We start from the raw sequence: 14,273 nt of genomic DNA on the forward strand, positions 1-14,273 counted from the left end.
AGTCCAGGAATTAGAAACTTGCATCTCTGTCACAAATAAATGAGAAAAGGAAAAAAACATTTTTCTTTCCTTTTTACAACTGAAAGCAAATAGTGGCTCTAACTGCTTGCTGTTGTGTTTCTAGGGGGAAACAGTCTTTCCTTTTCACCTTTGAAATGTATTTGTAGTTAGAGGAGAAGCAGCACTCCCATTTGGTCTTGAAAGTCCATCCTTACTCTATGGATAGATATTGCTTTCTTCCCACCTGCTTAGCTTCAGATTAGAGTCCAGTGTAACTCATAGCAACTACAAAACAGATAGGAGCATACTCTATGGTATGAAGCTTGGAAGCTATATTAAAGCCAAATTTAATAGCCTGGACTGTTCTCTTACACACATAACTCTTTCAGAACGTGAACTCACCACAGCTGTTAGCACAAACAGTGAGGTGTACTGGCTGTAGACTGCTGCTAGTTTGCAGGCTTCAGCAGCTGATAGCAAGCGATGGCTGGACTCCTGGAGAAGGGTCTGGTGAAACAAACAAACAAGAAAAAAAAAAGCAAGGGAGGAAGCTCAATCTTAGCAGCTCTCCTTTCAAAGTGAAGGATTTATCTGACAGGCAACCCTGTTTGACTGGATGGAGGTAGCTTGGGATTTAGCCATAAGAATCCATTTGGATTTGTAGGTTTCTGATGCCTTTGAATCATAGAGCAGGACATAAAATCTGACACAACAACCACATGTATTTATGAAGAAGACTTTTTACTTAAGTTTACCATAGATGTGTCCAGCTTGGCTCTGTAAATCATCTGTGTACTATACATGCATACACATACACACACACACACAATAGTTATTCTCACTATTTTCTTTTTCCTGGAGCTAGGCAATTTTCTATCTAGGTGCTAATAAACTTTTCCAATGGGAACAATGGAATTTGCTTCAGCCCTCTCAGCAAAGAAGAGAAACTGGAGGATGGACAAGTTGTGGGTGAATTTGAGACAATGACATACAATTTGTCTGATGAATCCACACTCACAAAAAACAAACCAAGTCTTACCAGGTTAATTGCAGCATTGGTTTTAAAACGCACATAATCCTTCTCATTCATGGAAGAAAATATATCTGCCAGAATACCCAAGGAAGTCGCAATTCCCTGAAAAAGAAATGGAAAGTAATGGTAGAGTTTTTCCCCTATGTTGTGAATTGTTGATTGCAGTAAGTTAGGTTGTATGTGCAACAAACCAGGAAAAACACACAAAACAAAGTTCTGAAGGGAAGCACTGTGAAGAAAGTCAGAGCGGTCATCTCAGAGTGGTAGGGTTTTATCAATTTGAACTTGCAGAAAGTGCATCCTGGTACATACTTAGGAGTTTCCTTAAGTGGCAGCTATCCTAATTGCTACTAGTTCTGAGTTTCCACAGAGACTTGAACAGCACTGCATTTTCCTTAGCTGTTTTTCCTAGGTGCTGTTTTTGACAGTGAAGGTACGGGAGAGGTGATGTGGTCTGTTTTTGTGGTATATTCTCTGCTGGAGTACAATTACAAAAACTTTTAAAGCATCACCCCAGGACTCACCAGACCTTTATGTTCACATTCCTGTTTAGCTACGGGCACAAGGTGTGACTGCTGCTTCATTGGCAGTGGGAAGATTAGTGTGACCATGCCTCACAAATGTGTTAAATACAGATATGCTATCTGTTGCAAGATGTTTAGGTACCACAGGGCCAGAGGATATTCATCTCTCACAACTGGTAGCATAGGACAGCTTGCGAACCCTCCAGCAAACAGCTCAGTTACTGGCTAAATAAATTCAGCTGTAGCCCTAGAAAAAAAAACAAAAACCTAGGGCAGCATTCTGGGATTAGTGAGTCCTTGTCAGAGGCACCTGTGACATCCTAGGTGATGTTTCACTTCAGATGATCCTGCTTAATGAAAACGATCGTTTTCATTCCCCTGCAGGAAAAAAGGTGTCCCTAAGCCTGTGCATTCATGCATAAGTGATGTGCAATACTTCAGCCAGAATATTTGCCCTGAGTGTTAATGGTGTCTGAAATGCATGATTGAAACACTATTTCTAAAAGACATGACTGAAGTAAACAGACGCTAATCTGGAATCATTATTAGGTTGGCAAGGTTATCTAGAATGAAAAGGGGAACTTACCTTTTTATCTGGTTGAGGAAGTTTGAAATATCCCACAATTGAAGCCCAAATTAACTCTGCTGCCTCATACCACATCCCTGGAATAAAACAGAAAAAAGCAATTACTGAACATACCTCTGTTTCCAGGTAGCTTTCAACAGGCTAGGCACATTTTACACTTCCTAGAGATAGGAGCCCTCAAAACAGTACGAGAAAAGACCTCCAATATCATCTAATCCAACCATCCTCCACCAACAATATTTCCTCATTGAACCATGGTATTTTTTGCTTTGGTGACAGTGAACGTTTATTATCTTCCTTTAGCTTTTGGCTGTATATGGACACACATTATATGTTCATGAAAGACTTCAGTTCAGCAGTCACTGAAGATAAAGGGTCACAGCAAGATCATTAAACTAAAGCTGATGGCCTCAAGTACAAAGTCCTGGATACAGAAGTCCATAATGCTGAATGCTAGGGATTCTCTTGAATTGGCTGAGGAAAGCACTGTGATATATCTCTGTTAAGCTACATAGCATGCTTTTGGGAATAGTGAATTTGGTAAAAACGTTAGAAGAAAAGTGGAACGATATTTCAGGATGTTCCGTGACTTCTGGCCACAGTAAAAATAAAACAATAATTCCTAAAATGTGCTTGCTTGGTACATGGTTCCAGTTCCTTGCTTCTTCCAACAGATGTGTATATATCTTATCTTCTATGACTGCATTACAGACACTGAGCAGTTGTTTCACATAAGCTAAAATTTGACATACAACAAATGCATATATAAATATATATGTTTATATATATTTAAATATATAAATAGTGAGAAACCTTGAACAGATGCTTACAGAAAAATAAAAAAAAACCAAACCTTACCCAGCTTTTGCAGAATCTGTCCTCTGATTTGTAAGCAGACTGACTGAACAAGGATCCTATCACTTTCCTTAGCATACTGCCAGGTACCTGAGAAAGAGTTGAAAATTTCAATAGATATTTCAATAGAGTAATGCTGCTGCCATTTTCAGCCTCGGAGGGCAACCTAAATGCCAGCAAACAGCCAGGAATCTCCCCATTGAATCCATCTGGTTTGAGTCAGATCTTACAGCCGGAGAGATGACAAAGGAATAGTGCAATAAGGAATATAAGCAGACAGCTATGTAAGCATGTAGCTTAATTGACAGCTGTACAGAGTATAAGAACAACATAAAATGTGAAAGGTACCTCTCTTCTTTGAAGTAACAAAAATTCACTGTATATAAGCATACCGAGTTGTACTAAAAAGGAGGATTTACATGGCATATTCTTGTTGTCACTGACATACGTAGTGGAACAAAATACTTTCAACCACTGGCAAAAAACATTTTCTTTCCAGATATCAGAGTATTGCAAAGATGAAATGCAAGGTTTTCACATTAAAACAGAATTATTAGTTACACAAAGTCTTTCATTATTGAATCTATTTTGATACCTGATTATAACAGAAAATGAAACCACCACTTTAACAGTGATGTATTTTCTTTAAGGCTGTCTTGAATGAGGACCACTCCTGTGTGAGTGCCAAACTTCAGTTTGGCATTAAAAACAAAACAACAAATACCAGAATAGGCTTGCTAAATTGTTTAATTTTCATAGCTGTTGAGAAACCTGCATGTGGTGACTAAGTCAACTCTGAAGACTAAGGATTAGCTAACAAGTCTAAGTTTCCTGAGTTTCCTTGGCATACTAAAGTGATCGCAATTGGACAGCAAAGGCATTGCAAAGAATGGTGATAAGAAGAGACTGATGTCAGATTGGCTGTATTTGAAATTTGTGTGACTGTTAAGATTGGTCCCACCAAAATAGTAATTATGAAATTGGAAAAATAAATATATACTTACCTGTTGCTCCGTTGTCATTAATAAGGCTGCTGAGGATATATTCAGCTTTTAAAAGTTTACCTAATTAAAAACAAATCAAAAAGAAAATGAATATAAAGACATACATTGTGGTGTGAACAAAAATATTCACTAGTGAACGTCCCAGCAAACTATACTCCTCAGTGCTGAAATTGTATTCACAAGTAGCCTAAACTTCCCAGTTAATTGTGTGCTGCTCAGTGTTGCCTTGTGCTCAGTAATTGCTGTGACACAGGCTACCTTCTGCATACATCAAATAATATTGCAAATAAATGCTGATGAAACAAATGTTTTTAGCTAGACACCCATTTCTGAAAAACACTTTGCTTTCTTTCAGGAGAGATGTTAAGGTTGTACATTCATTTGAGAACCAATCCAGCTAAATCTCAGCATTGTTGGGCCCTGACTCCAGGTAGACTCAAGTCTACCTGCCTTTAAGAAGAACTCTGTGATCACAAGATATAACCGGAATCTAAGCATAAAAGGATGCAGTATTCAACAGAAGGCTGGTATTCTGCATTCCACATTTCAGCCACCTGTCATATGGTTCAGAGGTTTTGTTGCATAGCAGAGTCATCTGAGGCAGCTTGATGGGCTACAGGAAACGTCTGAATGTCTAATGTGATCAAAATTCATGTAGCACCTTGCTTTTTGTCACAGTTATCCTAGTTAATTCATTCACTGCTCCAGCCAGTGAAGAGATACAAATGCTGGCTGAACTAGCCCATAGATCAGGGTGTGCCTCTTCCCAGCCACCACAGCAATGAGAGAATTTGAAGTCCACAGCCACACAGAGAAATGGTTATGCAAGGAGTTAATGGTCCTGACTGTTTTCTGCTAATAAAATATTCCTTAGTTGTCCTTTTCAAAGCAGATTTTCTGGATTTATCTTCTTCTCCCCAGAAGAAATAGGAATGCATCTTCCCAGTGGGAAGGTGATACATAAAAAACCCTTCAGGTGTTGCCTGTGTTATAGGAAAGATGGGCATTTAAAAAATAAACCAATCAATTTATCTTAGTGGGGGTGTAAGCAGCATTGTTTGCATAGTCAAGTGGTCCCACTGGAAGAAAAAAAAAGAAAAATAGAAAAAAAAAAAAAGAAGAAGAAGAAAAAAAGCAGCTGGGACAGTGCAGAGAAAATGCCAGGACTCTAATTTACTTTTTAAAGGCCCTTGGTCAGAAGTATAGCAATTCAGATATCCCTGTTTGAAACCAGCGGGGAATATTTGTTAAGGAACAAAAGCTCCAATTAGTATTTTCCACACCCTTTCACAATTTTCTCTACTGCTTTTGGCTCTGAAGCCCTTTATACCAGCCCCTTTGTGCTAGTGAGAGGAGCTGGGAGGGCCCAAGGGGGCTGGGAGTGGGCTGTGTGTTTGAAAAGATGGTACTGGGATCATAAGCATGTCATCCCCAGACAGGGACAAAGTATCTTCTTCAAAGTCAAGTAGCTCCTAATTGGGTTTGAGCCAAGAAAATGGAGCAGTGTCTACCCAGGACCTGGTACCTGCATTGACGGCAAGGCGAGCCTGGCGGATGACCACCTGAGGACCGATGGGTGTGGTGGGCTGCAGCTTGTGCAAGCCCTTGGCGATTTTCAGGAGTATGCTTGAGGCATCAATCCAGTACAGGAACCGGTCAATCAAGAACACAATCGCAGCTGCTGTCACACAATCCTTGACCATGATGGAAGCTTTCAAATAAACCTGAAAAGAACACCAGTGCCATGGGGCTACCTCGAAGAAATTCACAGAGCAAAGGCTCTGCCAACTGTTTATAGAAAATACTCAGCTTTAGTAATACTTCTCCTAAAAGGGCTCTACATACCATTTTAAGGCAGATTGAATTTCCTCAATCATTTGTTGTAAGGCAACTGCACAGTTTTGTAAGCAGGTAGAATTACCAAACAATACAAGAAGCACAAACTAGCAATTAAAAGGCTGCCTCAAAATTTCTACTCGTAACCTCTGTCTTCCTAGGCATTTACATAGGGGGTAAGTCTTTGTAGGAGTGATTAGCTATTTACTATAACCTATAATTTGACTAATTCTGGACATATTTTCACTCTTAAGATCGAAAGATTCTGTTTTTTGGGTGTTTTTTATTTTCTTTTTTTCTTTTCTTTTTTGAACGCACGTATTTCTTTTTTCTTTTTATTTTTCCTTGTCTTTGTAATTGGTGTTCAGTATTTGGAACCATATAATTTGGCAATTTGTTAATGAATTTAAATTACAACCAACAGATGAATAGCAGCAATAACAATTAGTTTAAAGGGGAGTCTGGGGAGACTGAAAATGGTCACTGAAGTATTTGGCTTAGATGAGAATATCTTCTGTCTGAGTACTGCATTTTCAAGAATATGACTCTCAGCTTTTCTTTTCCTCTTTTTCCACAGAATTTCCTCAGGAAATGGGGGACAGTTAGGGACCATGTTACTATCTGTGGAACCAGACTCTAGTTATAAACAGCCAACATCAATACAGCTTCAAGTTTGGATGGAGGACCAGAACTTCTTTGTACATCACAAATGAACGTAGAGGGCAGGAGTCTAATGTTTTCCCTTTGCAGATTATCTTTAATAATTTCTGCATTTGCAGTAACTCTTTCTGTATTCCAGCAGCCATCATTACCACACCGCTTTCAAAAAGCAACAATCAGCTGTAACAAAGGACCTATCACTCCATGAGCCATGGAGTCTTAGGGGTGCTAGGCACAGCCCTGGCTTGCCTGGGCTTCATGGCAGTGTCCTCATGCTGCCCTCAAAGCCTTGCCTCCTGGTGTCCCACTTGGCTCCAGTGCCAGGGAGCTGGCAATGCTCAAGTACTGTGTTGTGATATGGGGAAACTGCAAAAGAATAAAGAAGGAAACACCTTCAACTATATGAATCCTCATCATAAAAAATAATGTGTTTCTCATAGCATTCTTGTCAGTCAGTAAATCTGCTAAGAGCAGAGTTAAAGCAACACAGTGACTCAGACCCCAGTGCATCATCAGAGGATGACTGTCAAGAAGGCTTTGTGTAAATCCCCACTAAAACACTGAGTTGGACAGCTATCTCCAGTTTCTATCTTCAGTGTGTGTTTCCTTCCCTTCTTCCTTGTGTAGACACACAGGTCCAAGAGCATCATGTCAGAGATGCTGTTGATCACTCCAGTCACCCATCTGGGCTTCTTGATTCTCCTCATTGCCTCCACCATGGCCAGACTTCTGTTCTCTGCTCTCAGTTCAGAGAACCACCTTCTGACAGCAAGACTCATTCTTGATTTTATCAGCATAATCATCAACTGATTGAGGGCAGGAATGGCAGGAGCCTGACTGAGTAACACTTGTTTCTAATGAACAGAGCCCTCTGAGGTGTGGGGAAAGCCCATATCAAACCATCTGGAGACAAGGCCGTGACTATGGCATGAACGCTGGGCTGCAGCATCAGCTTGCTTCAAGCATTTTCTGGCTTGTTTGCACTTCAGTGAAGCAGATTTGTGCAAATTTTCCTTCTTTTTTCTTTTTTTTTTCTTTTCTTTTTTTTCTTTTCTTTTTTTTTTTTTTCTTTCTGAGCCTGAGTTGGATTTTCTAACAGGATGGCACTTGAAAAGGATTCCTGGAGCTCCACACGCACAGCCCACTTGTGCCGGTCAACAATGGAGGAATCCCCCTCTCTAAGCACCTGTAAACTGACACTGCAAACTATCCATTCGAAATGCTCATGAACAGGCCATATATTTAAGCACAGAGCATCGCCTAATCTATTTTTTTCCTCCCCTTCTTCCTTTAATAGATTGGAGCACAAAAGCCTGAGAGAGGGTGACCTACCAAACAAAAGGGCCTTTGAGTCCCTAGGAAAAGTAGACTTGGAGGAGGATGGAAGGAATCCAAGTGGCCCTATTATTTCCACTTGCACTAATTAGACATTTTTCTGTCAGCTATTGAGCACTGCTGAGAGGCCAAACTCACTGAATTCATTTCTAAAGTGTTTACAGAAGTTTGCATCTGTTTGTGTCTCTTCAGGAGGAAAATAAGCACTTCAATAGCATTGTGGAAAATCTAAACGAAGCATCCTATTCTGAAGGGCTTGGCAGTCTTGCAGCTGCATAATTTAACTCCCCACTCAATGCCGAAACCTCTTGTGTCCCTCTCCAAAACCAAATGGACACAAAATGTAGAAAAGTCAAGCCAGGGGGAGAAACTCAGCTACTTTTTTTTCTGAAAGGCCGGGCCGCACGCTGTGTGGCACACAGGGACACGGATTGGTGTCAAGCTTTGCAATTACATTCCCGGCAGCACACCCAGAAATCCATACCCATGCCTTTCACCCACTGCCAAATGGCACCACTTTGGAATTCCTCAGCCCAGCTCGGCTCTTCCTTGTGGGCAGTTTTTTCTTCAGAGGGGATGAGCGTGATGAACAGGTTCACTTGCTTTCTTACTGCATCTGCATCTACATGGAAGGGGAGAAAGAAAAAAAGAAAGAGCAGGGCCTGTGCACACTTTGTTTTAACATCTGTGTCCGTGATGCTCAATGCATATGTCTAATTGAGTTTAGGACACAAAGGGAACCTCATGCCTGGGAAGTGGAATCAGGTGGTGACAGAATTAAATTTGCACGAGATTTCTATACATGGATCGTGGGGGAAAATGCAAAACAGCCTTTAGTGAAGGGCTTGTCCTTAATGGCAATGAGTGGGAGGGTGTGCTGTGTGCATGGTTTCCTGCATTAGTGGGTTAACTCCTCCTCATGCTGGGGCCGAAGTTTGGGTCCCAGTGTTGGGTTCAAAGCCGTGATGCCTCCTCTGCATTGACAATGGGGCCGCTCCCGAGAGGGAGCAGCTCAGAACCGGGGCCATCTGGCATGGGAGCTGGCAGCATCGCGTCAAAGGGAAATTATTGGTGCATAGTAAATGAGGGTGGGGAGGAGGGGAAGGGAGTTGCAGAGATCTTATGTGGCAGCTGATGTAAGAGGAATTACAAGTCCAAATAAATGAAATATTGATTTAATCCACTCTCTCTGCCCTCTTTATAAGGCAACAGTCCCACAGGCAAGTCCCCATGCAGCCTGCAGGTGCAGAAGGGTCTCTGTTTTAGAAACACCCCTGCAAGCATCAAAGTTGAAATCATTTTTGGAGTGTGCACACAGTTTTGCAGGCACTCTGGACTCCTGTGTTTGCCTGCGGTCATTCATCTCACCCTATTTTAGTCTTTATTTGTAGTCAAGGCTGAGGTTTTAAATCCTAAAAAACCAAGAGCAGTCACGAAAAACTCAAGCTGTGTGCACAGACAGGCATTTCCAGGTGCTTTGGTTCTCCCTCAAGATCTACTGCTAGTTAGCACTTCACTGAACCCTAACAAATTGCCTGTCTCTTTCTCCCCCTACATTCGTCCCCTGTCAGATTAAACACACAGTCAAAACAGCAATGGATTTGGCTGAAGTCTCGCCCTTTTACCCCACGCACTGTTAGCAAAGCCTGTATTTCCAAGAGACCAAAGCTGCTGTCACTGCACGGGACTTCTCTATCAATCTCAGCCTTTCAGCTGGCAATCACAGCACACTCTGCAAATAACAATGAATTAAGCCTCCTACCACCTCTGTGACTGGCAGGAGAAAGCATGGCCATGATGTGCAGATGGATAAGCCTCAACACGGGATGGGCGAATTGTGTAGTAAATAGCTGTAGAGCAAGGAATGAGAGGCTCCTGGACACTTTCCTCTCTGCTCAGAGCAGCAGAGGATCCAATTTAATGGCTTGAGTGACTGAAGCTCTTAATTAGCTCATGTTATTCATCCTGAAGGTGATAGAGAGTTGGGTGTTTATTCAATGAGCCTAGCATTAGGTCCATTATTAGCAACTCATAACGCCACAGAATGGATCAGTTTTTACAAGCTGCCACATCATCCTTCATGAAGTGAGAAATGATGAGGGCAGTGGCTTCCCCTCACTTTTACTGACAGCCCCCCCTTATTTTTACTGTCAAGGGCATGCTCCTTGTTCTGTTCCCAGCTGCCTCCTCCATTGTCTCTTACTCCAGCAGAGCAGAGCTAGGAGAGCCCACCTGGCTGCACCATGTCCCAGATCCTCTGCAGGATGGAGAAGGACACACGCCTCACCATTACGTGAAGAGGAGGCACCATCCTCACCCTTGCTGATGCTTGTAGGTTGAGGGGACAGTGGGAAAATACTTGCCAGTGGGACCAGGAGACACTGTCATGATGGATTTGAAAATTCTCAGGAGGAGCATTTTGGGGCAAGAACAGAAGAAAAGCGTTTAAAGCACCAAGAAAACATTCTGGGCAGCAGTTCCTGTGGCCCTTCTCTTTCTGACAGCAGGGTTTTGAGGGACCCTGGAGCAGAAAGATTTTGCTGACTACCAATGGTAGCTGTAACAGGAACTTTGTGGCACTGATTTGCCCCTGCTGCACTCAGTCTTTAAACTAATTAAAACCTGTTGGTGTTTCCTTGTGTTACATTAGAACACTGTGTTAAAGGGCCAGTGACAAACCCTTCCTGATAGGGCAGCATCAATACCCCTATTATCATTTACAGATCCAAGAGCCTGTTTCCTATAACTGTCCTCAATATAAAAATCCATTTGAGATGCAGTTGGAAGAGAAAAACAAATGCACAGTGACCCCAGTAAGACAACTCAAAACCTTTTCCAGGGACGAAAGGCTCCATGAAGCATCAGCTGAGGAGAACAGTAAATCCTGCTGATATGCAAGGCAAACCAATAACCCTATTGGTACCCAGGACCACTGCTCATGTTTTTCTCATGGTGCTTCCTATGCAAATCCTGCTGCTGTTTTCCCATATGCGCAATGGAAGGTGAGTGCTTTGCAGCACTGCATGTCAGCAGGACCAGGGCTGGCCAGCTGCACCGAAGTGCTGAAGTTGTCCCACTGAAGCTGCTGCCTTGGCTGGGCAGCATGAGTGACACATGAGATGGTGGCTGTCCTCCTGCATTGATGGGGCCTGGTTTTTAATATTTCTCACTCAAGAAGCCCCAGAGTGACAGGGTTTGCACAGAATAAGCTGGACAGAATACCACCAAGCCCTTCATGAGTCGAGTTCAGCCCGCAGCCACAGCTCTGTGCTCAGTTACTCCCCACTTCACGCAGATCACCCAAGAAGAGCTCTTATGAGGCAGGTAGCAAAAGGTCATCCAGAATGACCAAGATCCTAAGGGCTTTAGTTCTCCTGTTACCACACCAGCAGGTATGGGGAGGAGAAAACTAAATCCTCAGCTCCCTCTTTAGCTGTTTCTCAAAGGCTGAAACTCTCAAGTGCCACGCACACCCCTAAGGGTATTGGGGCACTTCCCTTCAAATGATTATCCTAATGATAATCCAGCAGCACATAATTAACTAAGGCCCAGGCAAGGGCTGCAGGGACTGATTCTCTATTGTTTTCCACAGTCATATAAACTGCAAGGAGATTCTGCATGACCAGGGCTAGGATCAGCCTGCACAGGCTCCTGCGCAGCTGCTTGGAGGAAACCCGTTTTTGGAGAGTCTTGGGAGCATGTGCAATCTGACAGAAATCTTTAAACTGAAGATGATTGAAGGTCATTTCAACAGTGCATTTAAATATAAACTGAGAATGATTGTCCTCGGTGTCATTGCACAAGCAAACGAAATCTCTGAAGCTGAGACTTTGCTTTTGCACTTGCATGGTAGCTATTGCAGTAGGTCCTGGTTTGTGGCTGAATGCCGGAACCTGGATGAAGGAACTACTGCTGCGTTTGGTATAAAATGAAGCAGTGTTCCACGTCATTACAAGGGGCTCTAATTGTATAAGCAAATACAACCAAACATTTCATGAATTATTTCAAAAGAGATCTACTTGCATGTAGAGTTGGAGTTCACTCCAATGAAGCTCACATTAGGGTTTGCAGGATCAAAGCCTGTGTGCTCATGGGCATGTTGCCCTCTGTTGGCTGGTTACTGAGCACAAGGGTATTTCCATCCCTCCATATATGGGTGATCTGCAGGAAGGGCAATGCTTGTGAAGTCTCCCTTTTGGAAGTGCAGCCTCAGCCTTTACCCTGCAGCAGGCATTATATTTTTTTTAATAAGGGAAGTTACCCCTGTTTGTACTCTGTGATCAGTACTCTGATCACACAGGAGAGCTGAAGAAGAGCACTCTAAAAAGGATGCATGTGTGGGTGGCTTTGCTTACTTGGTGTGTCATTCTAGCACACAGCCACCAGCACTGGGCATCCCACTTTTTAAAGTGTAGCACTAAGGCGAACCCTTGAAGCCAAAGCCTAATCCTCTTACTCCCTGTGCTGGTCTCATGGAGCCTTTCAGCTGACGTGACGTGCAGCGTAGAACGGCCCGGTTGGGGCGCGGGCGGCCAGAGCTCCACACCACGCAGTGTGTTATGGTAATGAAGTGCCTTTCATTCAGGGATCTCAAAGCACTTTTTAAATGTAATGAATCACAGTTTATGAGCTTATTCTGAGCATGGCAAATTAAAACAAACAGAGATGATTTTTTTTAATTTTTTTTTTTTTTTAAGGTTTTGATGAACATTAAACTGACAAAGACTTATATATATCTCTTTTTTCCTTTGGGGATTTACATTATCCTTCTGTCCCTCGTGCCAAAAAATAAAAAAGAAGAAAAAGTTGCTCAGACTTTTATCTTTCCTCATCACACTGTAATCACTTCTCTTCAGCCTCATTTCCCTCCCTGCTTTTTATTCAAAGAACTGAAGCAGCCTTTGCTCTGCCTTGAAATTTTATTTAAAAAAAAAAAAAAAGGGGGGGTGGGGGTTGGGGGGGGAGAATGAATGAAGGGGAAAAAAATCCCTTTTCCCGACTAATACTAATAATACAGGTCAAAATGTCAGTCTTTCTACAATTAAATGGAAAACAAAAAAGGTTTTCCCTTTTTCCCATGGTACAATAGCACTGGAATATAAATTACCAGCGAAGATGAAATAATACTTCAAAGCACGCGGGGAAGGGCAGCACAATGTTTACAAAGTATTTTAAACCACACGACGAAGCATTGAAGCCGACGGTCACCAATGGACTTCAGGGGGTGTTGGTGAATAGTCTGAAACGAGCATGCGGTGGGATTTTAGGTCCCTATGGTCTATGACCCCATGATATGCTTTGTTTGACAAGGGCAGCTGCAGTTATCAACAGATGTTTCAGCAATAAATAATTGGTATCATCTCAGAAAGGATCCATCTACCTGGGGAGAGGGCATAATGCTGAGAACACTGCCCCTCTATTACCACCGCATTAATCTCCCATCTATCCAGGTCTCTCCGGGAGCTTACTGCAGGTGTTTGTCCTGGGAGAGAGCAGACAAACACTGTGAAGCCGGAGTGCTGAGCAGGGATTGTAAAAGAGGTCAACCTCCACCATAAATTTCTGTCGGAGGCCACACACACCAAAGAAAGAAAATAAATGCCCAGGGAGCAGCACCACCTCCCAGCACATTTGGGATCCCTGGGACGCATGGTGCTGGCGAGGGGATGTGCAGTGGGCACAGCCGTTGGCTTCCCAGAGCTCCTCATCATCAAAGCCATCATCCTCCCCAGACAACACCTTTCGGGCCTTGCTCAGGCTCTGCTGGGGGAGCTCTCCCCCTTGGGCTAGCAGCACGAAACCCACATAAATCAGAAAATAAGAAGCAATGGAAATTCCTTACTGCTTTCTGACATTAAAGATAGATAAAATGTGCAGCAGAGTACTCTTTGGAATCCCCCAGCACCTCCTGGATCCTGCAGCTCCTCACTCAGACCAGTGTCTCTTATGTACATAGAAAACCATTACATTCTTAACTTGCCCACCTTGACTTTGGCCAGCTCAGGTCCCAGCCAAGCAATTTCCTGGAAAATCACTGAAAAACATTTTGGCTTTGTTACAGTGCCAGGTCTTCAGGTAATAGGCAAACACACATCTTACTGGAAACTGAAGTGAGCAAGATGAATGGGTAAAGCAAGCACTCAAGCTAAACAAACAAGAAGCCCCTTGCCTTCTCAGAGGAGGAAACCTTCCTGCCCCAAGCACCCCACGCTTCCCACAACAGCTGTGCTGAGCTTCATACCAGTAGATCGGGGAGCCTGGTGCCGATCGTATCCTGCAGGTTGGTTTTGTCCTCTGGGCCCAAGTCCTGCTTGTACTGCCACTTCTCTGGCACAAAGGGCCACTTCATTTCCTTTGCCTCCTCCAGAAGGGTCCTCAAGTCATCGGGAAGCAATGCTGGAAAAGGCAAAGTGCTGGTAAAGATACAGCAGTGGGTACAG

General features: G+C 43.0%; 1 protein-coding gene across 3 annotated transcripts in view; it reads right to left on the reverse strand.

Moving 5' to 3' along the window:
• The window catches only part of ALPK1 (alpha kinase 1), a 36,272-nt gene that overhangs the window by 6,454 nt on the left and 15,545 nt on the right, over positions 1-14,273 (reverse strand). For 2 of the 3 annotated variants that reach the window (XM_015861987.2, XM_015861986.2), the window contains 7 exons: positions 14,075-14,229; positions 5,528-5,726; positions 4,003-4,062; positions 3,002-3,088; positions 2,144-2,220; positions 1,040-1,135; positions 403-507 (listed from right to left, as the gene is read on the reverse strand). In XM_015861987.2, coding sequence (XP_015717473.1) covers positions 403-507; positions 1,040-1,135; positions 2,144-2,220; positions 3,002-3,088; positions 4,003-4,062; positions 5,528-5,726; positions 14,075-14,229 — 779 coding nt within the window. Of the gene's footprint in view, positions 1-402; positions 508-1,039; positions 1,136-2,143; positions 2,221-3,001; positions 3,089-4,002; positions 4,063-5,527; positions 5,727-8,317; positions 12,490-14,074; positions 14,230-14,273 lie in introns of those variants that run through there. The other variant, XM_015861988.2, reaches the window with a different exon arrangement.

The sequence above is a fragment of the Coturnix japonica genome, chromosome 4, assembly GCF_001577835.2.
Source record: "Coturnix japonica isolate 7356 chromosome 4, Coturnix japonica 2.1, whole genome shotgun sequence".
Classification (NCBI taxonomy): Eukaryota; Metazoa; Chordata; class Aves; order Galliformes; family Phasianidae; genus Coturnix; species Coturnix japonica.